This window comes from Notothenia rossii, assembly GCF_949606895.1.
Source record: "Notothenia rossii genome assembly, chromosome: 5".
Taxonomy (NCBI): Eukaryota; Metazoa; Chordata; class Actinopteri; order Perciformes; family Nototheniidae; genus Notothenia; species Notothenia rossii.
The window spans coordinates 14,127,802-14,153,507 of NC_136903.1; the positions used below are offsets into that span (position 1 = coordinate 14,127,802).

Sequence of the window (25,706 nt, forward strand, 5' to 3'; positions counted from 1 at the left end):
TGGCGTTTAAGTATAAATCAGACAAAAGGTTAGTTAATGCAGAATTGTGTTTAAAGTATGATATGGGGTCAATGAAGGCTGATCCTGGCAAGTGAACAATATAATTAAAAAAATATTTAAAAATCTATTTGTTAAGTTATAAAATTAAAATAAAAACATTTAAAAAAGAAACATCTAATGTTGAAACATGCAAAGGACTTTTCCTTGAGATAAAACCATAATAGTCACACAAGAACACAATAAACAGAATAGTCGGTTAGTAGAGAGTAGTATATGTATTTTACATTTATGTTTTTTTATTGTGTATGAGTAAAGCACCACAGTCTAAATTACAGGTCCTCCTGTTGCTCCTCGTCCTGTTTATGGACTGTCCCAGGCTCATGTTTGTGATTGGCCAGGCGAACAACTCTCACACCTGCGCTATGTGTATCCACTTTGTGTTATTTTATCTGCAAATTAAAAATGGTAAAATATCATTTCGTAAAATAACTACTTCCGTGTAAAAAACGCACGTTCAACTCATTGTCAAAAACTGTAAACCGCCCGTTAAATCTCGCGCACTATATCGAGTGTCCCCGCACATCGTTTCTCACAGAAAAGTAGTTCCGGTTAGTGAGGGGGATAAAACCTGTCGCGCGAGCCAAAGAGGGGCGTCTTGGTCCTGTAAAATTCACCCAGTAGGTGAGTAGCAGCAAGTAGACTAACTATAAGAGAGAGAGAGAGGAGAGGATAGCTTATGTTAGTTTTGAATGAATGTTTAAATCAATTTATAATTTATATTACTGATCAAACTGTTACTTAAACTATCTCCACACCACTTGTTGTGAATATATTTAAAGTTAGTATGCAGTACCTTTATTAGTATGCATCAATTGCATTTATGTATTTTAAATTCACGAATAAGCCTAAACTGTATTTGACCTGTAATATGGACAGAGTGCACTGGTCTGCACATACAGTTCCTTTATGCAAACTGTACAGGGTAATGCCCCACACAGCTGTCTAACTTTGATTTGTTTTTACTTATGTATTTGCTTATTTTTATCTGTAACCTGTCCTTTTACTGCAATGCAATTTGTTTCTGGGGCAGATAATTACATATTCCTTAATTAAACTGCATGTTTAAAAACGAAAACATCTTCCTAATGAAATAATTAGCAGCTAAAAGTATGGTTGTTTTGTCCGTGATTCAAACATTTCTTCTGACTTTTTGTAAATAATTATCTGTTACAATATGCAATATTTTGTGGTGAAATTACTTAATAATAAATAGCATGGTGGCTTTGAAATGGTCTTATATGGTTTATATATATACATATAAACCTCGGCTTTTCATCTTGTAGTTTTTAAAGTATTTAGTCATTTTTCCTGATATGTTTCTATAGTCCATAATGCTCTCAGCTGCTGAGTTATTTTAGGTGAACGCTGGGGGCAGGGATGGTGTCCCGCCACACACACACACACACACACACACACACACACACACACACACACACACACACACACACACACACACACACACACACACACACACACACACACACACACACACACACACACACACACACACACACACACACACACACACACACACACACACACACACACACACACACACACACACACACACACACACACAATGTTCCCATGCCAGCACACATTTGTCATGCATGTTGCGTACCTCTATTACAGCTGACTGTAAGCTGAATCCTGATAGCTGCTCCTTTGACCTTTTAATTTGCATTGTTTGGATTCTCAAACAGAATTTCACCTCAGGCAGCACAAATTAGGTTTTTCTACTTCCTTCTGGACTTATTGTTTGTGCATGTGAATCACCTTTAGCCTCTGTCAAGTGACCGGCTCCTCTTCTTCAGCGGCACATAAACTCGAGTGCAGTCAGGCAGACACTGCTGTTGTTGTTACTCTGCAGAGGCTGCCGGTCAGCTCACACTGTCACTCTGTAGAGGTCACACTTTCCTACAAGTGTGTACTTTTCCATTTAGTTCATTGATGTAACTGTAGTTTCTGATATCCCATAGTCTTTTCATATGCATATTCTTACAATCATGCAATAATATATCACCTTGATATCGTTTATTTCAAATCTTTGTTTCAGCAGTCATTGTTTTACCATTAAAATCACACCTTGGTGTAATCACCTGTATGATCTTCTGTCTGTAGCCTATGAACAAACCTCATGCAAAGCCTAATTGAATACATGTCAAAGGTAAAGTTGTTAAGTACTAATCAATCATCACAATTGTTTCCTCATCTGTCTCCACCGGGAATAGCAGACACAGATCCAGTCATGTCGAAGGCAAAGGATATGGGTTCTTCCGTCATCCACACGCAGCAGATGCACGCTGCGATGGCGGACACCTTCATTGAGCACATGTGCCTTCTGGACATCGACTCGGAGCCTGCTGTGTCTCGCAACACTGGCATCATCTGCACAATCGGTCAGATTAATTGACAAACCCTGTTAATTTGTCTCATGTTACATTCTCTTGGCAACAAACATTTTTCGTTATATTTTACAAACATCATGTTTAGCCTTGTATTCATTCATGTGTTCAATGCAGGACCTGCCTCCCGCTCTGTGGACATGTCCAAGAACATGATCAAGGCTGGGATGAACATTGCAAGAATGAACTTCTCTCATGGCACACATGAGGTGAGTCAAAGAGGAGAGAACGATTATTAACTTTTTGCATCTTCAAAACTTCAGCCTGCAGCAACACAAAATCCTAAATGGTGCCATCACTGATTCAAGTGTGCAGAGTTTACCCTGAGCAGTACAGCAGTAGCTTCAGTCATGATTCAAAGTGTACTTGTTCTTTAGAGCTGCAGCCATCACTGTGACATTTCTCCTGTGTCTTGGTAGCTGTCTCTGGCGGTAATGTGATTCATGAGCCAGTACTCGCCCCTTTGGTACCGGGTTGTAGCTTGAGCTTTGGCCAACTCTTTGGCCAACCTTATACTTATCACCCTTCACCTTTAAAAGTCATGCTTCCTTACCTTTTTCCCTGTCACCTGAGTGGATTAGCCTTCAAATCTATCCTTAGCTGTAATGGGAACAGTTACAGTTTATATTTTGATCTTCAATGGTTAAATGCAGTGCTTTTTCTCAACTTGCTCAACTCTCAACTCTTGAGATTTGTCCAGTCTGTGTTTTAGCCAGGCTTCAGCAATAGTAAAATAATATAAGGGATACATCTGACTCCAGAAAATCAACATTTAGAGGATTGGTTATGAGGAAAGCAACATAATTCTGACCTTGGTCTCAGGTGTCAGCACAGCTATAAATAGTTTTTTCTGTTAGAGTCTGGCAGCAACAGTGAGTTAAAGGCATGTAGTGATACCACAGTGGAGTGTTCATTATTGACTGATGACAGCATACAATAGAATGCATTTACTGTAGACAGACAGGCTACAAGTTATTCATGATTATCCCATGGAGTATTTGGTGATTATTTGTTCATTTAAACACAAGGTTTAACGGATGCTGCCTAATTATTTTTGGAAACTATTAATGCCAACCTAGGAAGTCTGTCAGCAGCTATTTATGTTTGGGAAACGGGTATGTGCAACATATGTGTCCCAGTTGTCATTCAATATTTACGGCACATAGTCATGTCAAACCAGTTTTTCTTATTTTTCATAACATTTGTAAAACACTTTTTCATTCAGTACCATGCTGAGACCATCAAGAACGTCCGTGAGGCAACAGAGAGCTTTGTTCCTGGATCTGCTGACTACAGACCAGTGGCCATCGCTCTGGACACCAAGGGACCAGAAATCAGGACCGGCCTCATCAAGGGCGTGAGTTCTTGTCAAATAACAAAGGCTCCAAAGAAGCCATTTTCCATTTATCGCATATAATCATGAGGTTTCATGCAGCAATTTTCCACTAGAGAATAAACACGCTTTCCTTCCTGCTCTTGTTTAGAGCGGCACTGAGGAGGTTGAGCTCAAGAAGGGAGAAATTATCAAGCTCACCCTGGACAACCAGTTCATGGAGAATTGTGATGAGAAAACTCTGTGGATCGACTACAAGAACATCACCAAGGTTGTGCAGGCTGGATGCCACATCTACATTGATGATGGTCTTATTTCCCTCATGGTTAAGGAAGTTGGTAAGCACACAAACAACCATCTGTTTGGTTCATATTGTCTGTCTTTTATGCAGATTTCGCATTCACCTTTCTGCTTAATGGTGGAAAATAAAATACACTTCACTCTGTGTGTCCTAAGGCGCCGACTTCCTGATGTGCACCATTGAGAATGGTGGTACTCTTGGAAGCAAGAAGGGCGTCAACCTGCCTGGAGCTGCCGTCGACCTGCCTGCTCTGTCTGAGAAGGACCTTCAGGACCTGCAGTTCGGCGTGGAGCAGGGTGTGGACATGGTGTTCGCCTCTTTCATCCGCAAGGCTGCTGATGTTCAAGCCGTCAGGAAAGCTCTTGGTGAGAAGGGCAAGGACATCAAGATCATCAGTAAACTGGAGAACCACGAGGGTGTGCGCAGGTGGGCAGGATGCAAGCAGTCTCAATTTCCCCAATCTGAAACTTTGGAGAACTTTTAAGCTGATTTGTTTTGCCCTCATAGATTCGATGAGATCCTGGAGGCTAGCGATGGCATCATGGTTGCCCGCGGTGACCTGGGCATTGAAATCCCAACAGAGAAAGTCTTCCTCGCCCAGAAGATGATGACTGGCAGGTGCATGAGAGTCGGAAAGCCCATCACCTGTGCCACACAGGTTTGTGACATCAGTAGGACAACTATTCTTTGGAAATCAAATTAAAAAGAAAAGTGTATCAATGAGTCTTTTTTCTGATCAGATGCTGGAGAGCATGACCAAGAAACCCCGCCCCACTCGCGCTGAGGCCAGCGATGTCGCCAACGCTGTCCTGGACGGCAACGACTGCATCATGCTGAGCGGTGAGACCGCCAAGGGAGATTATCCCCTGGATGCCGTCCGCATGCAGCACAAGGTAAGAGAGCCATTGATTGGTCCTATTTTGTTAGTGTTATATTGTGTGTTAAATAGCAGCATATGTCATAGTATTGTTAAAAGTATTAACAGTCTTTCTGCACGTTTTGTTCAGTTATTGTAACTGCACTTGCAGAGTGTTGATCTGTTCATGTGTTCGAGGCTGTTAGAAGGACTCCATTATCAGTTAAAAGCTCTCTAACACTGTGTGGCATGTGGTACATCACGGTTCATTGGGAAAACTCTGACATCTTGGTGTTGAGAGTAGGCTGCCAAACCATAATGTAGTACAATGACTAAACTACCAAATACACAAGATCAAGCAATATTTGATAATGTATAGCTTGTCACTCTTTGACTTTAAATAAACATATTCACACCGTTTGTGCAGACCAGAAGTTTTCTTCTTGTGTTTAACAGAAAAAATATTATATAACAATGATGAATTCTTCTAAAGAGACATTTTGCCCTTGTAATGTCAAATCAGCCTTATTTGCTCAAGGTTCCCCAAATGGGGATGATCAAAGTCATGAAGAAGTAACAATCTAACAACACATTGATAAAAACTGTTGACGAAATGTACTTCTTGCAACAGTAAATGTAAAGAAAGTGAAGATAAAATGTTCTTTGTGGTGAGAGTATTATTTTCTAAAAGATGAAGAATTAAGTAGCTTTCAGATTGCGAGCACATCATTGGCACCAGCTTGGATTTAGTATCTGTTCAACTTGCTTTGTGTCTCCCTGTTGCACCTCCCCTCCCTCTGTCCATCTGCTTTCTGTGTGTGTTCATATTACTCAATTAGCATGTGTCTGAAGATCTGCAATGCACAGCAACAGTCCCTGGACATCGTGGGCGTCGCTGTTGTTTAGCTTCATGTCTCACTGTGCTTTCAGGTATGAATACCTCTGCAGTGTAGTTGAATACCCCTTTGTCTTGCTTTGCTTTAAAGTACAAACTAACTCCTTCAGCAGAAACCGGTTGTGTGACTGCAGCCTGACAGTTTATTCTCACGTGTTCAGATTGCCCGTGAAGCCGAGGCAGCCATGTTCCACAGGCAGATGTTTGAGGAACTGCGTCGCACAACTCATCTGACCCGTGACCCCACAGAGACCGTCGCCATCGGTACCGTCGAGGCCTCCTTCAAGTGCTGCGCCAGCGCCATCATCGTGCTCACCAAGACTGGCAGGTGAGACGCAAAGAAAAAGCCCCTCCTGTAAATCTCCTCTGTAAGGCTCAGACTCATATATTCATACACGGCGCTCACTGAGAGCAAAGGAAGAGGTGCATTGTAACATCTCTCCCGCCTCCCTCCCTAACAGAAGCCCTCCGCTCATATGAAGTGTGCCAAATATCACGGCATGCACTGTGCTCCACTTTTGACCTTCTGAGATACGAACCCTGACATTCATAAAGCTAATTTTAACTCCCTCAACATTCCTGTCCGGGAGTTCATCGCCCAACACATGATACAGAAGACGTATTACCGACAGCTGGACGGATTTATTCATTATGAGGGTTTAATGAATCAGCTATAATTAATATTTCCATGACAACAATGGATCACAGGACTCATTTCAGCTTATTGTTTTTAGCAGGCCTGTTCTGCTTCGTTTCTCAGGAGCTAAAAGAGAATTATTTTTGGACAGTAGGAGAGGAAAAATACTATAAGCAAATAATAATGTTAGCTAGTAAGCTGCTGGATGTTAAATGCCAACAGTTTTCTAGTTTCAAGTTCACCATATCAACCAAAACCATTCAAATATGTCAATGGTGAAGTTCTTTCTTGTTTCCACTCTCCTTGTGGCCAGAGCAAAATATATTGCAGGTCTATGTTTTTTCGGACTTCTTATTGGGGTTGAAATGTTTAATCTGTAGTTATACATTTTGTATTCATTTCTTTTCAGGTCCGCTCATATGCTGTCGAGGTACAGGCCCCGTGCCCCCATCCTGGCCGTGACCCGCTGTGGCACAACCGCCCGCCAGGCCCACCTGTACCGCGGTATCTACCCCATGCTCTACACCAAGCCCGCAAACGACGTCTGGGCCGAGGATGTTGACCTGCGTGTGAACTTTGCCCTGGAAGTTGGTGAGTAGTGATGTTTATTTTGCAGTTAGGTAAACGATTAAAAGGGCAGAGCAGGGCTTTATATTTAACCAACTGAATCCTTATTTTTCCATTAATGCTCCTCTTTTCTCTTTCTGTAGGCAAGCACCAGAAGTTCTTCAAGACCGGTGATGTCGCCATTGTTGTGACTGGCTGGCGCCCAGGTACCGGTTACACCAACACCATGAGAATCGTGCTGGTGCCTTGAAACTTCATCAACAGACATTAGTAACCGCTCCCCATCCCCTCTACTGTAACCTGCCTCCCCCCTGTGTCGGACTTTTCGTTTCTGCTGTTCTTCATCACTAACAGAAATGCAAAACAAGGGCGCTCCAAAAAAAAAGGACTGTGCCGATTACAGACATTAACTCCCAGATTCCAGTCATCGTTTTGTGTAATTTATTGTCCAAATCCTGCTGCCGGAGACCAAACTCTAAACCGTTATAGTGGAAACTCTTCTTTCAAGCGTGTGCCTGCATGTTGAACAGAGTGGAAATAAGCGTTCCTCTGCATGCACTGTAAAGTAGGTTAAACTTTTAGTCATTTCCTTGGTTTTTCATTCTTTAATTATCCAAGGCTATGTACTGCTATTGTCTTCTCCAGTGTATTATGCTTGTTGGTAAAACGTGCCATTGTGATCAGGCATGACCAGGTTCCTTTCCATTAAAATGAATTATTGGGTCAACTATGTTTGTTTTTCTCTCATAATAGGTCTCACACCAAACTGAGACAAATGTTCCAGTGATAAAGATTTTTATTTTTCTAAGGTGGGCTATTTTATGCCTTAAACATTAGATGGCGCCAGTGGGGAGATGACAGGAATCACGGGACGGATACTAAAACGGGGGAAATTATTTCAGAGGAATAAATAGGAGGAATACAATGTAGAAAAACTCTCTATTGTAGTGAACATTAGCATAAAGAAATACCTAAAGGACAAGTCAGTGCTATATGGACTGTATTTTTAAATAAGCATCACTTGCAATGGTGAAGCTAGTAAATTGGGTTTTCTACTTTCTTTTATAAATCATCATTAATTATTTGTTGACGTTATTTAGTATAATAAATCTCAATCTGTCCTTTTCTTGAATGTCATAAAAAAACATTTGTCTGGATCTCATTTTAATAAAACCTCCAGAAAAATGGGGTCAAATCTATATTTTATCACTAATCCAGCATTTACCAACTTGATGAACATGGCAGATACTTTTCCTTGTTCTGGCAAGAAAAATATCTGGCAGATTACAATCCGGGTTATTTTGACTGTTAGCACTGAACAACACCGTGCAGTTCTCCATTTATAATCCGGCTTAAAGTCTGAAACTTCCCCAGTGTTTTTATCAGATTCTCCTCACATCCCAAGCTCTGCTCTTGAAAAATAAATCAACAGCTAGGACGAGCATCGTTGACCATATGGTATTTTATTGCATTGAATTCAGTAACTAAAATAAAATATATACCTAACATACATCGGTGGTGGAATCCTCAGATTTGTTGATTAAAAGGCATTGAAAAGAGAAATAAATATATAAATAGATGAATGACTGACACCTTCTTTCCTACACACACCTTTAGGTCGGTTGCAACCCTACACTCAGGTGGTGTGGGCGTGGAGGAGAATAGTGATGAGGGATTGATCGAGCCCATTGGCAGTGAGTTGTTAGTTACGGATAGTATCTCTTCTCCCTCGAGGAGTGGGGGGTCAGAGTCACTGCAAACCTCAGGGTCAGTAACCAGGCAGCTGAAGCCACTCGACACGATCCTCTCATGCTTTGACCTGCTCACAGCTCCACACAGAGAAAGAGAACGTATCATCTAAACACATGAAATTATTAACAAGTAGAAGGATTCAAGAATCCGGTTTTTAAAAAAGCAGTCAGTGATACACGTCTTGTTGATGCAGCATAGCATCACAGAGCAGCAATTGTTCAAAAACAAACCTTACAATCAATTAAAAGTAAAATGAAAGCGGTAAATATGCAGCAATATGACCCATCAGGGTTTCTTGTCAACCACGTGTCCGAGTAACTGCTTTTTAGCCCTTTGACTGGTGCAAGAAACACTCGGATCAGTCTTAGTGCATTGCTGGTTTCAGGATGTTTGATTATCCACAATTGCTTTGATTCCATGTAATTCCCTTTTTTAATCTGTTTTCATACTAAAAACAGAACCTCACTCAAGTGCTTCGATTCACAGTACCTTTGTATACCCATAGAAAAACACAGATTATTGCATACTATGCTGATGACACTCAAACAACTGTTCTGTACTGAAGTTATTTTCTGGCAGGAATGAGTTGGCGTCAGTGTATTTGGAAATTGTCTAAAACGGGTGACACTTTCCAGGACTGTAGAGAAAAACCATCATCCCCCTCGAGTTCAACACATTCAAAAATGTGAACCGCTTCTTGCACTCAGACAGACAAACATTACATTACATTCATTACTTCAGTTTTTGAGAGTGTGATCTGATTTGTTTATGACCCATTTTGGGTGTGCAATATTGCTGAAACGCTATCTTGGAAGACATGCTGTCATCATGTTAGGTGATCTCTGAAACGAGCAAAGTGCACAGTCTGTCTCTCCTCGAACCTCTTGGAAACCTTGCATTCACACAACACACTCGTTGGTGGGAAACACATAAAAAAGGACAATCATTTTTGGTTTCAACCATAACAGGATAAAGTTTTGGACACATTTCCAACTAAACAGGTGTTGCTAAAAGGTAACACAAAATGTTCTGGACAGTGGGGTGAAATCGAAATACTTAAAACACAGAGTGTGGTTATTATACAATACATATAACAATTGATATTTTCATGAGCTGCTATATATACCTATCAATAGGTTTTATATTTTATTACTATATTCAAAGATGCAATATCCTGTAGAAAAAATACCCATCATTGTCCATAATTGTCCACTCAGTCTGATTAAAAATGTAACCACCGCCCTCCAATTTGATAAGAATAACACACCCTCCTTCTTTAAAGTAGTGGATAAATCAATGCCTTAAGGAGGTGACCTTCATTGTGTCCGGGCATTAAAGGAGGGTGTGTCCGAACCTCACAAGTTGGATGGAAGTGTGGACTGTTTGTGTTCGGTCTCCATCATTTTAGCAGGGGATCTATCATGGGGAGAAAGAACAGCAGGAGGCTGGATCTGAGGTTCGGGCCCTGAATGTGTCCGAATGACAGGAGCAGCTTGACCTGGGATCGGGCTGTATGGTTTACTGACAGCCATGGGGAAGGAGAAGGGGCTGGAGACCCCCACCACCCCCTCTGGAGAGCAGCTCATGGCCAAAGGCCTTTCCTGGTGTGTGGAGCTGTGGGAGCCTGAGATAGTCTTTATTTCCTGGGTGAAGACATTCCCCGAAGACTCAGCCCCGTCTGTGATGGTGTAGGCCACCCGGGCAGGACAGGAGGTCTGAGGGGTCAGAGGGCTGCGAGCCCCCACAGCGCTGGGGAGCTCAATGTTGTAAAATGTCCGTCCCATGGCGGGGCTCTGTATGCTGGGGCTGTGGACCGGAGGTGTGTAGCAGGGCGAGACTTCACCAGAGCCGTACTGAGCCAGGGAGGCCAGGGCCGAATGCTCGGGGAGAAACTGGGGGAGGAAAACAGACTGCAGGCCTGCGAGGCTCTGATGCGCCAGGGAGGCTGCGGCCCCCCCTCCGACTGCTGACACTGGATGCATAAATCCAGCGAAGGACTGAGGGCTGGGGATGAAAGGGAGATGCGAGAGGTACGGACCGCTGGACGTCCTGAACGCTCTGTCGTGAGCGAACCCCATCTGCTGCGCCGTGCCGTGTGAGGGCGGCTGCAGCTGGCTGATTAATGGGCCCACTGAGCTGCAGATGAGGGGGCTTATGGTGGAGGCAGAGTGGGCTGCGAACCTCCCTGAAAACCTCCCTGGTGCCCCCTGCTGGAGTAAACCTATGGGGTGTGGTGAGGTGGTCATGACCCCGTGGAAGGGCTGAGGGTGGAGCTGAGCAGAGCAGGTGTAGGAGACGGTGGTCTGGCTCATGGGGAACACTGAGGCTATGCCAGAGTGAGGAGGATGGAGCGGGAGCTGGTGTGAGGGCGGGGGGGCCAGAGGCTGCAGGCTGCTGGTGAAGATGGGCTGGGACGTCAGGGTGGGGGTCCCCACGATGAGGTGCTGCGGCCTGAGGGACGCCAGCGAGGGAGTCTCGATCCCAGATCTGTAATTGATGGAGCTGGAAGGAGAACCAGGGACATAGCTACTGGAAGTGTTGGCTCCGATGTGGACTATCTTCTGATGGAAGGACGGGTCCTTCAGGGGAGCGGGGGTCAGAGGATGGTGGAAGAGGATGGGGGGCAGCTGGGAGTGGTGGGCCAAGGCCAGGGCCAGAGGGGTGGTGGTGGCAGCAGCCTGGAGCGGGGCCTGGATCAGCGGGGCCCAGATGACCGGGGTGGGTGAGGGGGGGGCGGGCAGAGTGTGTAGGCTCTGTGGGCTGCCCTGGATCAGCTGTGTGCACTGGGCCATGTCGCGGTCGTGCTGCACGATTCTTTGGATGATCTCCGTCTCCTGGAAGTTTAGTGCGCCAGCAGATTGGTGATGCTGGACTTTACTCTGAAGAATAGAGTTCCTCTTACCTGTTTAGAAAATATAAATAATGTCATGCAATTTGTATTTCATGGATAAGCACACATTTAAGCCTACTTCTGTTGGATGATATTTTGTCCCAGAAATAATTACTATAAACTGCGTTACTGTATTTTCAAGAACAATTTGGGACATATCTATATACACAGCAACCATCTTACATGGATGTTCAGTTCGTATGTCAACATTAAAGAACAATGTAGCTGAAAGAGAGTGTAATCCATCCTTAGTACAGAGGATTAAAATAATGCCAGTTTCAGATAATCAGAATCGGCCAATTATAAATTAATTATAGAATTATGTAACACCAGGCCACTAAGATTGTTTTTTAAATATTAATATTGGTAGAAACTTGTCCATTTTATTTTGCTGCTTTAGTAAAGCACTTTTTAATGTAGATGTTAAAAAAGAGCTAGATAAATAAAGATTATTATTATTAATAAATGTTGGATCCTCTTTTTATTAATTGACCCTACATCACATGTTCTGTCAGAGGATGCCAGCGCCATCACTGCAGCTTTGTACAACCCAAATCAAATGTATAGAATTTTTTTATTATTGTTAAAACTACATAAGCATTACAAATAATATAAAGTGAAATATCAACATTTAATATAAAATATTTAAATGTATAACATTAAATTGGCGCCTATACACAGCTTTTCTCTCTTGACTCACCGATGCGGTCCAGGCGGTCGAGGGCCACGGTCTCGAAGGCCCTCCTCATCATGGGGTACTCCTCCAGCACCTCGTCAAAGTTATCCACGGACAGAGAGTACAGCCGGCAGTAGTTATTCGCTCGCACGCTGGCCGTCCTCCGATCTCGGGTCAGCAGGCAGATCTCTGCAGGGAGGGGGGGAAAGAAGATTAATTAATTGTACAATTTCACTCACATTCAAATGCATGTCAGAAATAAAGATCAACAATTTAATAATACATATAAATGTTGTATGATAATATCCTTATACAAGTTGTGTGAAACATTAAAAACAAATGAATATTATTTAGATCAAAAAAAGGAAAGGCCCGATTTGTATTATTAGTGTGAGATGATAAAACATGAAAGGACTGATGTCTCTGAACCCCACAGATGGAGCACTTAATGCAATTTCTGCAGCTTACAGTTTGTCCTGACCTTATCTGTCGTGCCAGATCAGAAAAATAAAATAATGCGCCATTTAAAAAAAAAAAGTAGACATATTATTCAGGACAGACATATTGAGGATATAGAAAAAAACACACTCACACACACAGGCTCACAAGCTCTCTCTCTTAAACACATTTCCTGCACTCTTTAATTTATTATTTTCACATCTGTCTGTGTTCAGCTCTGTGGAGTAGCTTCAAGCCGAAATATAAAATGTTATGTCATACAATTATTGTTTAAAAATGTACTCTGGGATAAACATTTAATCAACATTTCTTAGAAATAATTGTCAGATTACATTGCATTCAATCCCAATAAGATTGCGGTAGAGTGATTTACACATTCATATTTCCAAGACGTCGTCGTATCAAGGGCATTCATAAATTAGATATTCAGGATTTCGGTTTTAAATATGGCGGAAACAAAAAGGGGAAACCCCCACCGATGGAATCAAAGATCCTAAAGCTCTGCTCCTCTTAGAGCCCTTTTAAGGAGATGATGTGGACAATTTTTACCAGCTGTAATAGTCAGAGAACTTAATCTGCTGAGTGCCAGAGCCAAATAAATCAAAACAAATCATACTATCAGAGCTCACATACATTTGAACGGACTCAGTGCCAGCTGCAGAACATATCAGCATGCAGTCCACACAGTGTGAAGACATTACCTCCAAAATAGGAGCCGTCGGACAGCTTGGTGTCTGAGGGCTGGACCCCGCAGATGGTGCTGCTCTTGGTGAGGACGCTGACCACGCCGTGCTGGATGAAGTACATCTTCTTTCCAATGGTTCCCTCTCTGATGATGTAGTCGCTCGGCTGGAAGACCTCAAAGTGCAGCTTTGTCAGCATGGAGGTGACAAAATTAGGATCAGCGTTGGCAAACAGAGGCATGGAGGCCACCAGTTTACGACAGTTGAAGTTGATAATCTCCTGCAGAACACAACAAAATAAAGATTTCAGCTTTCATAACACAATTGTCATTGTGACTACATGTGTATGTTTCAATCATTATAAAAGCAGAGCAGTTTACGGCTTAGTGCTCCGTTAATGAGGTTCTCTGTCCTCATAAAAGGCTCCGGCCATTACTAATCAGATTACATGACTGCTAACATTATTGTGCTAAGTAAGGGAGCCATATTAGGTTGCATAAATAATTAACTGTAAACCATTTAGAGCAAGGATGCTCACTTCATTCATTCACTTAATTGCAGTTGAGAAAACCTTTAAAAGATAAAAAGGAGAAATGGCTCTTCTATTTAATAGACATTGTAGCATTGTAGAAACATTTAATAAATGGTTTAAACGGACAATATTGTAGTTGTAAGCAAGTATAAGGATATATTTTTGTAATCATATACAGTACCATTACAACTGTGTTTTCTTATCTGTTAAAAGACTAGCCTACTCTTAATGCTGCACACAGAGTTTCATTTGTTAAGAAAAACATTCATGAATACTTTTATCTGCTGATATATACACTAATGTGTGTTATAAACAATTCATTTATATACACATATTGCTTATAATTTGTCACATGTTTTTATTTTAGTTGTGAAACGTGTTAACGCCAACGTTATGATGACTCAGCTTAGCATGATGGGATATACTGTATGAACACTTTTTGTCATAATTATCTTGGCCTTAAAATTGCACTAAAACATACTGGAATCATCCAGTGACTGCATCATTTTACCTCCAATTTTATAAAGACAAATATAAAGTTTTCCAGGATTAATTAATGAATAAATCAAAATAGCAGCATTGTGTGAGTTTGTTCTTTTTTTACAGTTTAATTCATGTATGTTTTGAATAAGAAATTATCACTTCTTTCTCTGCCATGATGGAGAGCTACATAGCTTTTTTTAAGACCCTTCTGAGGATATTCATGACTATCCCAATATTAGGGATTCCTTTTTTTTTTTAGATCAACAATATAATCTCTCATTGTTCCCCCTTCATAGACTCAGCAGTCTTTTCATCAAGACAACCACCAGGCAGATGATTCTGACCTCTCTTAGTGGCTCGTTCAGCTCCTCCATGATGCTCTCCTCGTCAAACATCTTGCCCTGGTATCGGTGTTCGTAATACTCGTGGATCCTCTGGCGCATGTCGGCAGGGAGCTTGTGGAAGGACATGTACTGCTCCACTTGCTTATACTGCAAAAACAAGTCGGATTATCACAGTTATTAAAATATAATAAGTGTATATTCAAAGTATTTAAGTGAACAACCCTCCCAGAAATGCACGTAACTGTAATGTAGGTGCAAGAAAAAACGCTAAGTCATGTCAAAAAGAGGGTATTAGAGTGATTGATGTGTTGGCTCAGAGGAGGAGTATAATGTGTCTAATTAAGTTAACAGTCAACTGTCAGGCCATCTGTGAAACCTGCCCACAGAGCGATGCTGTGCCTCTGTCCCATCTGACAAATACAGTGGTGCTCTGCAGGCTGCAGCTAATAACATTAACTGCTGTGTCCTTCAGCCGTGTTCTCCAGCAGCAAAGCACTAGTCTGTGTCCTGCTGTAAGTCCCTGTTTTGCTTTTATCAACCAGCTCTTTAACTCCCTCCCTATATTTCCCCTTTATCTCTGTTAAGAATCCATAACGGCAGCTCAGAAATCCTTCCCTAAACACTCTCATATGTGTTGTATCCCTTCTCATGTATTTGTAATATCCCTCTGCGGGGCATTTCTCACTTAAATGTCTAAAGATGCAGAACAAGTGTTCACACAAATGACATCCTAATCACATTAGTTTTTTCATCAGTCTGGAATAAGCTGCACGTACATTTACACGTAGAGTTACTTGAGTTAAAATCCTACATTCAAAATGTGACTCAAGGCAAAGTAAAAAAGTACTTCAGCTAATTATACTATAAGAAGTACTAATTATTCAGAACAATTGCACATGTGACTGTTGTAATGTATATAATTGTACTATTAGTACTCATTTGATAATGTGTACTAATAGTACACAATGTACTGATGCAGGAGCCAATTTTCACAAATGTGTACTGGTAAGTAGTTTAATCTGATTATCAGATTATATAAATGTATCATATGTTCTGTATAAAAAATGCAATCTCAAAAGTGAGGTAAGCTATTTATTTATTTTTTAAATGTACTACATTACTAAATACTCCTGAAAAGTAAGTACCTCAAAGTACTTGAGTTTGGTATTTCTGTAAATATCTTTCCACTACTTAATTTGATCATTGTAGACCTGAAGAAAGTAGATCAGCCATGCAGAGAACAAACACCCACCTTCTCCTGGTACTGCCTCCGTGAGGAGTCCAGGGACTGGATGAGGGCAGTGGCGTGGCCCACGAACATGGCGAAGCAGGTCGCGCCCACGATCATGCTGAGGATGGTGAGCCACACGTCAGCCATGCCGATGGGGGGGTACAGGCCGTACCCGATGCACAGCATGTGACTCATGGCCTTGAACAGGGCGTAGGAGTACTGCTGACCCCAGGTGTCATTCTGTAGGAGACAAAGAGGAGGAAAGTTTATCACCTAAACATAAACGCTGCAGCACAACTTTGTGAACCGATCAACAGTTTAAGATGAAGACCAGCGGTGATGACTCATTTCTTTTCCAGGTTTGTTGGCGGTGAAGCCTGCTGAGGAGCTAAGAACATATCGCCTTGTAATATGCATGCTGATTTATCCACCTGCACACCTGCCCTGGATTATTCTCTGATGCCTACTTCAGTTATCAGTATATGTATTATTATATTCTGTACTCAGAGGGAATATTAATATCGTTTATGTCTAAATACTTGAAACCATGAATAATTATGGCTGTAACAGAAGATTATTTTCAAAATAGTTTATTCTGCCAATTTTAACTCTAGTATTAATTTGCTGGGTCTAAGTGTCAGACAATTCTGAAAAATGTTTCTTTTAATATCTTATTTAATTTGACATTACAAAATCCAAAGATATTTGGTTTACTAGCGTATAAGACAACGAAAATATTCAAATATGTACTTTTGAGATCCTTAAACCAAGGACTGTTGGCCAATTTCATTAAGCAATAATAATTCATATTTATACAACTGTTGCCACTTAATTTGTTGTCTATCAGTTGATCTAACTGTGGCAACCTAAATATGATTGTGTGGTTTTAAAGCCAATACAAATTAGGCTTTAATGGTTAAGCATTTCTATAAAATATCAAATATCCATGACTGAATTGGAAAGTTAAAATGAAATTTGGGGGGATTTTAATGTTCAAAACCTCAGTTATTCTGCTTCATCATCACAAAGTGGGTGTTGAACAGATTTGATTGCCACTGACCAAATAACCACAATAACTGTCCTCCAAAAGATTTAAATCTTGCTAAATCCTGATCGGTGCATGGAAATATCTGAGATCATATTTTTTCAGCTGAAACACACCGACTTGCTATCAGGAAAAAGACAAAGGTAAAAGTACAAAATATTTTTAAATTATCAACTAAAACTGTTTTAACTTTGTCAAAAGAGCCTGTGTTCATGCAGGAGCCCATCAGTCATAGTGCACCTACCACCATCTTGTTCCTGGTGACCCAGCAGTCGTGGGGGAAGTCCTGCAGCATGGGGACCAGGAACTGCAGACAGCCGTCCCAGTGGCACAGCAGCAGCATCATAGCGATCAGGTTCATGATGCGTACCATGGCACTGGCCAGGTCATAGGTCATATGGAAAACCTGTTACAGAGATTATCAGCATTAACTAACTAAAACAGTGAAACAGATTAATCTATGAAATTTCAATTCCCTCATAATGCTATCAGAGGATTTAAAATATACAATACATGCTCTGTGAGCCAATGGACACGGGGGTCCTTTACCAGGCCGCACTTTTCTTAATCTTCTATATTCCACATGAGGCTGTTTCCCTGTTGCGTAATCATCTGCAAGCAACATTAATGGGCTCTGGGGAATGCAGCCTCAGTTGGAATTATAAAAATAAAATAATGCAGGGAAGTACATGTTATTACGTAATTTGATTGTGTGTGAGCCTTAGAGGGGAACCAACAAATGTACTCTAGAGCATTAAGAATTTGTACATTTGTTTTTAAAATACGCAGTGTCATGATTTTCCTTGACAGAAAAAATATCTGGTAATCCAGACAAGGCTACAAGTTAGCAGAAATCTGCTAATGCGAGGGGATCTCCCCGTGAAAAGCACTTCTGTCAGAGGAACATTTGAGATTAAAGCTGCAAATAATGATTACTTTCATAAATGATTATCTGTTTGTTCTGTGAAATCTCAGAAATGGCCATCACTAGTTCTGTGAACATGAGCAGAGTGTCTTTAAATCACTTGTTTTGCACAACCAGCGTTTAAAAACCCAAAAATGTTCAATTAAATATTGTAATAAACATAAAATATTCACAATTTCAAATGATGGAAATTGAGGATTTCTGTCTTTTGTTTTTGAAATGAGTAAAATGATTAATACAATTGCAGCTGATTAATTTTCTCTTGAGTAAGTGGCAACTAACTGACAAATTGTTGCAGCTTTATTAGTTAATGTGAAGTCAGATCTGAAGATCCGAAGAGTCGTGTCTGCAGGATCTACCTCTTCCCACTGGTGGATGTAGCGGATGAGTCTGGAGAGGCGCAGCAGCCGCAGCAGACTGAGGATCTTCGTGAAGCGGACGATCCTCAGGGCTCGGGCCGTCTTGTAAAAGTCTGAGTCAATGCGCGTCTCCACGATGAGAAAGATGTAGTCCACGGGTATGGAGGAGATGAAGTCCACCACGAACCAGGTCTTCAGGTACTTGATCTTGATCTTCTGCGGGTCCAGGATGATCTCCGTGTTGTCCTCCTTCACGATACCTGTGCGGAAGTTGAGGACCAGGTCCATGAGGAAGAAGGTGTCCGAGACCACGTTGAAGACGATCCAGGGCGGCGTGTGCTCATCCTTGAAGAAGGTGATGCCCACAGGGATGATGATGAGGTTTCCCACCATCAGCAGCAGCATGGTCAGATCCCAGTAAAACCTGAAACACACCAACACACATAAGTCATGTTGTAGATAACAGCGGTCCAGAGTCTTTTAGGTATTTAGATGAATCATCAGGAACTACAAATGTATCTTTAACATGGTATCCATAACCGAGATGATTGTTTGATTTGAGGATAAATAAGTGATTTTGTCTTTGTTTTTTAGAGGGGCTTTTTATTCCTTTATGAGGGCAACATTTGCTGGTTCAAATTTAATATATTTAATAGTAAACTTAATATTGTTGCTCTAACATTCGTCTCTGGGATTTTTCAAACTTTTTGTGTATTTTACCGACAACAAAATCAATCTGAGGTAAGAATCGATTTTGGATCAAAAATGAAAATAATTGCAGTGCATTTAAGAGTACTTATTGTTATATTTTTGATGAATATTGTTAATTTGTTTGCACGGTTTTATTTAGAAAGATTTAGAGAGACACAGGACAAACTTAAAGGCAAGTTTAACAATGGTTGCTGTTCAGTTTACACAGGAGACTTTAAGCCAGATTGTTTGTGTCTATGTGCATACTGAATATATGCTTCATAATATTCAGATATATTCTGGACATGTAGGAACTTCAAAAATAAATGAATCCCTGTGCAATTTGCACTCTCACACTGTAACTGCAAATCATCCAGTAAATCTGTGTTCAAAGGCTAATAAATAATTAAAACAAACAGATTGAGCATAAACATTACCAAAGCAAGAAATTAGTTTACTTTAGAAACTAATTATCTTCAAAAAGTGGGCTTCTGTCCACAGGGATGGAGAGGAAAATGGGTTATTGAAACTCATCTGAATTGCTTATGAGGAAATATAGATTTTTCACAACTAACTTAATCCTCAAGTATCAGCAGCAGATTGATCAGCTCAATTTATAATTGCATTGAAAAGGCTATTTGAGTTTCAAAGTTTGCAAAACATTTTCATAAAAATTCATAGCTTAATTAAAAAATCTTGCAAGTTGCATCCAACAGCTAAATATAAAATGGTCATATCTGACCCAAAAGCTGTTTTTAATAGCTCTGTTTACTATATTGACATTTTACATTGTCAGTGGGTTTTTTCCCCTGATTTGATAGACCTGTATGGATATCAGAATACCCTACAATCACAGGAAACACACAGCAATGAAGAGCTCTAACACATAACAACCAGCCAAGATGTATTCCCCAATGTCCATCTTCAGTGTGTATGAGATGAGAAAGCATGCATGCATGTGATTGCATGTCGGATCCATTTCAGAGACTTAATTAACCACTGATCGATCCAACAGGAGCCTGACACATCTGCAGGGCCAGCAGAATGCTGTATGGGGGGGGGGGGGGCAGACCTGCGAGGGTGCATGCATTACACCATTAAGGTTACTTAAGTGACATCTGAGGCAGCATGCAGTAACCACAATGTATGAGCCAAACACTCAAGAGAAGGGAGAGTAAATGTAGAGGGAATGCTTTCAAAAGCGCTTATTTGACAAATGCCTCTATATCTTGTCATCAGGTATAGTTCAAACCTTCAGTCACTGATTGACCAAGATAGAAGTATTTTATTAAAAGTAGACATGATGTGATATGTCTTTGGATTTTGCAAGTAAGGCAGCTAAACTGTTTTCCTTCCATTTGACATGTTCTGTGCTCACAGGCAACTAACAGTGGGAATGTGACCCACGTGATTTACCTATGCTAGTTGCTCACACCCAACCTTCACAGGAGAACATCACGTAAATAGGGAACCAGTAAAGGACAGGGTGTCCATTCTAATCAGCTTTCTGTTGTTCCCTGCCAAACAAAGCATTTGCATTCCTCTCTTCATCTGCCTGTTTGTCTCTGCGCTGACACACTGGTCCTAATTGCACTTCCCCTCTCTCGCTAAATCCACCGTTCTCCTGGGAATCCATGTCATCTCCAGAAGTCAGGTCCCATCAGCCAGATGTTGAGTAGTTAGCATTACTGCTCTGCACACGTCACCGTGCTGCAGAACCCTGGAACAGCTGGACCAAAAAAAAACTGGTCTACAGGGGACAGTGCATTACTGCCCCTGCAGACCATCCAGTTTGATCATCAGCTGACCATGCACGCAGCATTCAGGGCCACACAGATCAGATAACTTGCTGGTGTAATCTGGTGCTACCATCAACATAAAGCTGTCAGTGGTGGGGTCTCTGGACCTCTCCCGGTCCAGAAAGGAATCTTGTGCTATTTGGGTCAGAGTGCAACTGCGTTAAAAAGCATGACAGCACAAAGAGTGCAGAGTTACAAGCAAAGTGAACACAAAAAGGCTTAAAATGGTGAAAGGAGCTTAGATCAATCAGGACAGCTGAAAAAGGGATCACATTTGTACTAGAGATACTTATCTCTTGCTGCCAGAGCGCAGCCGAAGCACAACAGCCTGTATGCAGCTCAGTGGCTTAACACACACCTGTACTGTGGCTCAGGCCCACCAGCAATCATATTAAACATATTTACGAAACCGTGCCAGTTCAGTATGTCTGCTGCTTTAACCACGGCAGCTTTAATACAAAAAACAGCAGTTATGTATGCTCTAACCAACCACTGTGTTTATAAAAGATACATACTATGTTGTGCTGAAGAACAGTGGTTGTGGAAACATACAGGATTGGAAGTGAGTGACAGTTTTAGGATTGGATCATTCAACGGTTTCTCGTAAACCAAAAGACCCAGAAAATCGTTAAGATTTGGATGGGATGTGCAGGATAAAGTGTACACTTCAAGAGCCCAGAGTGTGATCCAAACCCAGTATAAAGTACCTTGTACCTCAGACACAGAGTTAACAGCTGGGCGTCCTGATTCCTCACAACATCATTTTCATTTCAATCTCTCTGTGTTTTCTCTGTTTTGTGGTGTGTCCCCTCCCTGACCACACCATCTCTGCTCCATTAGACTAATTGTACTGTAATAATCTCCACTGATGTGTGCTTCTAATATCTCCAATGGTCATGTTACCCTATTTTGATTACCCCTTTTCCAAGCCCCTGCTGCACTCTCTGTAATCCATTGCCCTGGCTGAATGATAAAAAAAAGTGTAATTCAGATGAGTGGAAAAAAACTGCTCTGACACACATCGGCATACAACTGGCCGCTGAAAGTATGATGACAGTGAGCCTCAAGGTTAAATGTCATGAAAATCCCTTGATGGCGGTGATGAACAGAATACTGGTTTGCATGCATTGTGTAATGAAATGTAAGCCTGCATGAATGCATGGAAAAACGTAGGTGGTAAATCAGGGAGTTACAGGTTGGCTTACACAGGGAACAAAGGTGGATAAAAGGTTAGTTAGAATACAATATGATATATTCTTGTGTAAACAAAGCCATACACAACACTTCTCTATGCCAAACAAAAAAGGGACTTAATATCTTATATGTATGATATAATTTGGCTGTCATTGTGCTTCTAAGAGGATTTTGTATGCCTGTCAATTCATCCAAGATGGATCAAATGGTTGCCAGTAAAAATGGCCTGTACAGTCTGAGTGTTAAGAAAGGATCATTTTCAGAAATGAAGCCATTTATCTTTTCAATGTGTAAGGATTACAGCGGCACATTCCGTTTTAATGCCTCTATTCTGCACAGGCTCACACTCCTGATTATCATGTTATCATAACATCATCACAGTGATTAAAGAAAAAACACTTGGCACATGGGGGATTAGTGTGTCTATTAAGTTTACAGTGATTTTGACGGCATTTTAAATCAAGATTTTGCTATTCTAATATGATGTTTACATTTATATGCCAAACAACTATGTGACAGGATCACTGCTGCACTTTTTTGTAAAGACACCACTGTTTTGAAAGAACAGAAGAAAGGTTTTCTGCACACAAATTACCTAAAATCACTGTACGGGTGGATTATCCAGAAGCCAGCAGACTTCACTCGCTCCCTCTCGTGCTCCACGGCCCTCTCACTCCCCAACATCCGCAGGGAGAACTTGTTGACTCCTGGTTGGAGCATCGCCCCAAACTGCCGGTGCATGAAGCCGGCTTGGTACAGCCGGTCATCCTCAGGTATGATTTGATCGGTTCCTTCTAACTTGATGAAACTTGACTGGTCAAACGTTGATTCTTGCCCGGCAGTGGCACTCAGACCCCCCGCTGCCCGCTGCTGGGCCCCGGGGCTCAGCTCACCGGGGAAACTCTCGCTGGCTCCCGGGATGAGGCGCCGCTGCTCCGCGGGATCTGACCCGGGAGGATGCCGCCCGGTGATGGAGGAGATGCTGCCCCGGAATAAGCGACAGTCCCCGTTCAAGTTAGTCTTCACAGTAACGTCCCTTCCCAAGTCTTCGCTCCTGGCCTCCTCAATGCTCTTGCAACTGCTTGCAGGAGACGGGGAGGGCAAATGTTTTAGCCGAATACTTTTCCTCTTAGTGTCCTTGTCGCCGTTGTCTCCTTCGTCAATCACGAAGGGTTTTTGCCCAATGTTTTGCGGCAGGCTGTACAACCGTTTGCGCATGTTAGACTGAAATCTTTCCATTTTGAACAAGAAGAGGAGCTGTGCTCAAGGATAGCCCGTGAAAAAAGAGGAATTAATCATGAATCTCATTCACTTGGGGTGCCACTGGAGGCAAAACAGTGACGGCGCATCTGTAGGACAGGTTGTATCTCATTTGACACTTGGGACGTGCCTCTCTCCCCCAGTTCAAACATTGAGATGCGTCAACAATACCTGGCTCCCTTCAATCCGACGGTCATGCAAAAGCGGTGAACGGGAAATGCGTGTAAATCCAGGTAGCCCCACAGCGTGCAGTTGAGCGCGCATCAGGATGCAGCATGCTGAGCGTCGGACGTGCCACAGTGCTGAGCTGCTCAATGACAAAGCATGATCTCCACCTCCCCAAAATATCTGAGCTCTCTGTCAGTGGAAGGTGGTGACACGCATGCACACATGCACGCAACTAGCACAGGCATCCAAACAGCGCTGATCCATGATCCATCAGCGCTTTCTAATAACGTGAATATCGATGGAACTAATCAATCAGGATGGCACTGGTGCTCACCCCGCCCAGCCAGGACAGCTGAGAGCAGGACTCGAGAGTCCAGCCTGGGAGTTTAAAGCTTGTTCAATAGTTGAGAGAAAACCATGGGAGGTCAAAGGAATAAAGTCAAGTCTTTATGCATGGTCAGAAATGTTTGTCTATGTTTGCCCTGCAAACGGAATAAATCATTTCTACCAGCCAAATGAACTGAGCCGTTTTAGATATAGCCTACCTGTAAAATTGATTAAATCATACAGAATGGATTATAAGAGTTGTTTTCCGCTTTTGAGACACGTGGTCATGTAATAGCCACTGTTAGAGAGCAGTGATAGTGTTTTTGTCCTCATTCTTAAGGTGAATTTATGTATGACTTTACATTAGAGGCGTCATAACAAAATGATGATATAAATACATTAAGAGGTATCATGTAAGTAAAACAAAGTGGTTTTAAAAGCAACAGCTCACAACTGCCAAAACAAAATATCTGAGTTGACAACAACGCTTGTGTGGTTCGTTGGTCTAGGGGTATGATTCTCGCTTAGGGTGCGAGAGGTCCCGGGTTCAAATCCCGGACGAGCCCTACCGTTTAGTTGGAAGTTGTAGTGTGTGTACAACGTAATGCGCTTAACGCCGGACACTATAATGTAAGTGGAGTGCCTTTGGACGACTAGTGTCGGTGGAATTACTTTCAACCTTAAGGTGGTGTTTGGTTATAACCAGCGCCGTTATAACTAAGAAGCATTTACTCTGTGTTTGCTGCAGTTTTACTCTGAAGAAGACATTTTTAATCATACAAAAATGGATGAGATTTTCTGATTTGCTTTCTGAAAGCAAAGTCCAACATGGGAAATTAATCTGGTAAAAGGTTTTTGAAAGCACATTTATGAATATAGGAAGATAAAATACGGATTAAAATATTAAATGATATACTTTAATATAAGATTTCAAGACTCTGCTACTTTCCCATCATTTTTTTTCACATCAGTGGTTTCATAACATGTAAATGGCAGGAATGGATATTTCGTTATCAACAAAGTGCATGTTACTGTCTGCAGGCTGTACGGTTTTCTTCCTCTTCTTTCCAGTTATCTTTCAGCAAAACCAAACTCAAGTGTGCCTCGGCCTCAGCACTGTAAGATTGCAGTCTCCTGATCTCAAACTTGCCATATTAGAAGTTCACACTTGATGCTGTATTTAGTAGACTGCATTCATCACCTTCCATAATGTTTGCAGGCACGATTATCACCACGTGGGGGAGGTCATCTCAATATCGCATGGCTGATTTGCACTCAGTAGCCAGTTTATGTAGCCTACTGCTAGCTAAAAGCAATGCAGTGAAACACAATTCCCACGTTCCGTTTTTTGTTTGAATAGTTTTGAGTCATTTTTGGAGGGTGTATTTTGTATTGCGTTTGAACCGAATCAAACTGGGCTCTGGTTTTAGACAGAGGGGGAAAAGAGGAGCTGCATCACAGGCAGTATGAGAAAAGACCTTCATGAAATTATAGCATGGAGACATATCAGTAGGGGCACAAACTACAGATAAGAAACCTGAAAATGAGCATAATAGGGCCCCTTTGACACACACATTCGCTAAATATTTACATACAATTCAAATGGGAAACAAACACCTACTGTAATGAGTCGCTGCGCCTGGTTGGTGAACCAGTAGTCCTCACAATGTTGTGTAGCAGGTCGCAAAGATGTGATCCGTCAACATCAGATTATTAGCCTCCAGTGCACACTGAGATACATGTTGTGCCCAACACATTATGAACAGAGAGAACAATGTGGGGGGACCCATATCATATAGAAAATGCAATTCAAAGCAGATTATGTTTCTGTTCCA

The 25,706-nt window shown here is 41.7% G+C and overlaps 2 protein-coding genes across 3 annotated transcripts; one reads left to right on the forward strand and one right to left on the reverse strand.

The window, feature by feature from the left end:
• Window positions 1-583: 583 nt before the first annotated feature.
• On the forward strand, window positions 584-7,781 carry pkmb (pyruvate kinase M1/2b). 2 transcript variants are annotated; one of them, XM_079684090.1, is made up of 11 exons: window positions 584-681; window positions 2,292-2,459; window positions 2,583-2,674; window positions 3,691-3,822; window positions 3,950-4,136; window positions 4,255-4,525; window positions 4,607-4,757; window positions 4,840-4,992; window positions 6,012-6,178; window positions 6,897-7,078; window positions 7,198-7,781. In XM_079684090.1, exons 2-11 carry the CDS (start codon window positions 2,309-2,311, stop codon window positions 7,302-7,304), a joined length of 1,593 nt encoding a protein of 530 aa, XP_079540216.1. In that variant the 5' UTR covers window positions 584-681; window positions 2,292-2,308; the 3' UTR covers window positions 7,305-7,781. The 2 variants fall into 2 exon arrangements, with proteins under 2 accessions (XP_079540216.1, XP_079540217.1); XM_079684091.1 differs by lacking the exon at window positions 584-681.
• Window positions 7,782-7,868: 87 nt separating this feature from the next.
• Window positions 7,869-24,060, reverse strand: LOC307040873 (potassium/sodium hyperpolarization-activated cyclic nucleotide-gated channel 4-like). The gene is made up of 8 exons (XM_079684076.1): window positions 22,712-24,060; window positions 18,434-18,857; window positions 17,394-17,555; window positions 16,126-16,344; window positions 14,874-15,020; window positions 13,533-13,794; window positions 12,397-12,561; window positions 7,869-11,708 (listed from the first exon to the last, which is right to left on the reverse strand). Exons 1-8 carry the CDS (start codon window positions 23,353-23,355, stop codon window positions 10,162-10,164), a joined length of 3,570 nt encoding a protein of 1,189 aa, XP_079540202.1. The 5' UTR covers window positions 23,356-24,060; the 3' UTR covers window positions 7,869-10,161.
• Window positions 24,061-25,706: the final 1,646 nt, after the last annotated feature.

Coding starts and splice junctions, on each gene's coding strand:
- pkmb (XM_079684090.1), top strand. CDS start 2,309: ATGTCGAAGGCAAAGGATATGGGTTCTTCCGTCATCCACACGCAGCAG. Junction 3,823..3,949: donor GGACCGGCCTCATCAAGGGC/GTGAGTTCTTGT, acceptor GCTCTTGTTTAG/AGCGGCACTGAGGAGGTTGA. Junction 4,758..4,839: donor CCATCACCTGTGCCACACAG/GTTTGTGACATC, acceptor TTTTCTGATCAG/ATGCTGGAGAGCATGACCAA.
- LOC307040873 (XM_079684076.1), bottom strand. CDS start 23,355: ATGGAAAGATTTCAGTCTAACATGCGCAAACGGTTGTACAGCCTGCCG. Junction 18,858..22,711: donor CACCCGTACAGTGATTTTAG/GTAATTTGTGTG, acceptor GGTGTGTTTCAG/GTTTTACTGGGATCTGACCA. Junction 15,021..16,125: donor GGAGGCAGTACCAGGAGAAG/GTGGGTGTTTGT, acceptor TTGTTTTTGCAG/TATAAGCAAGTGGAGCAGTA.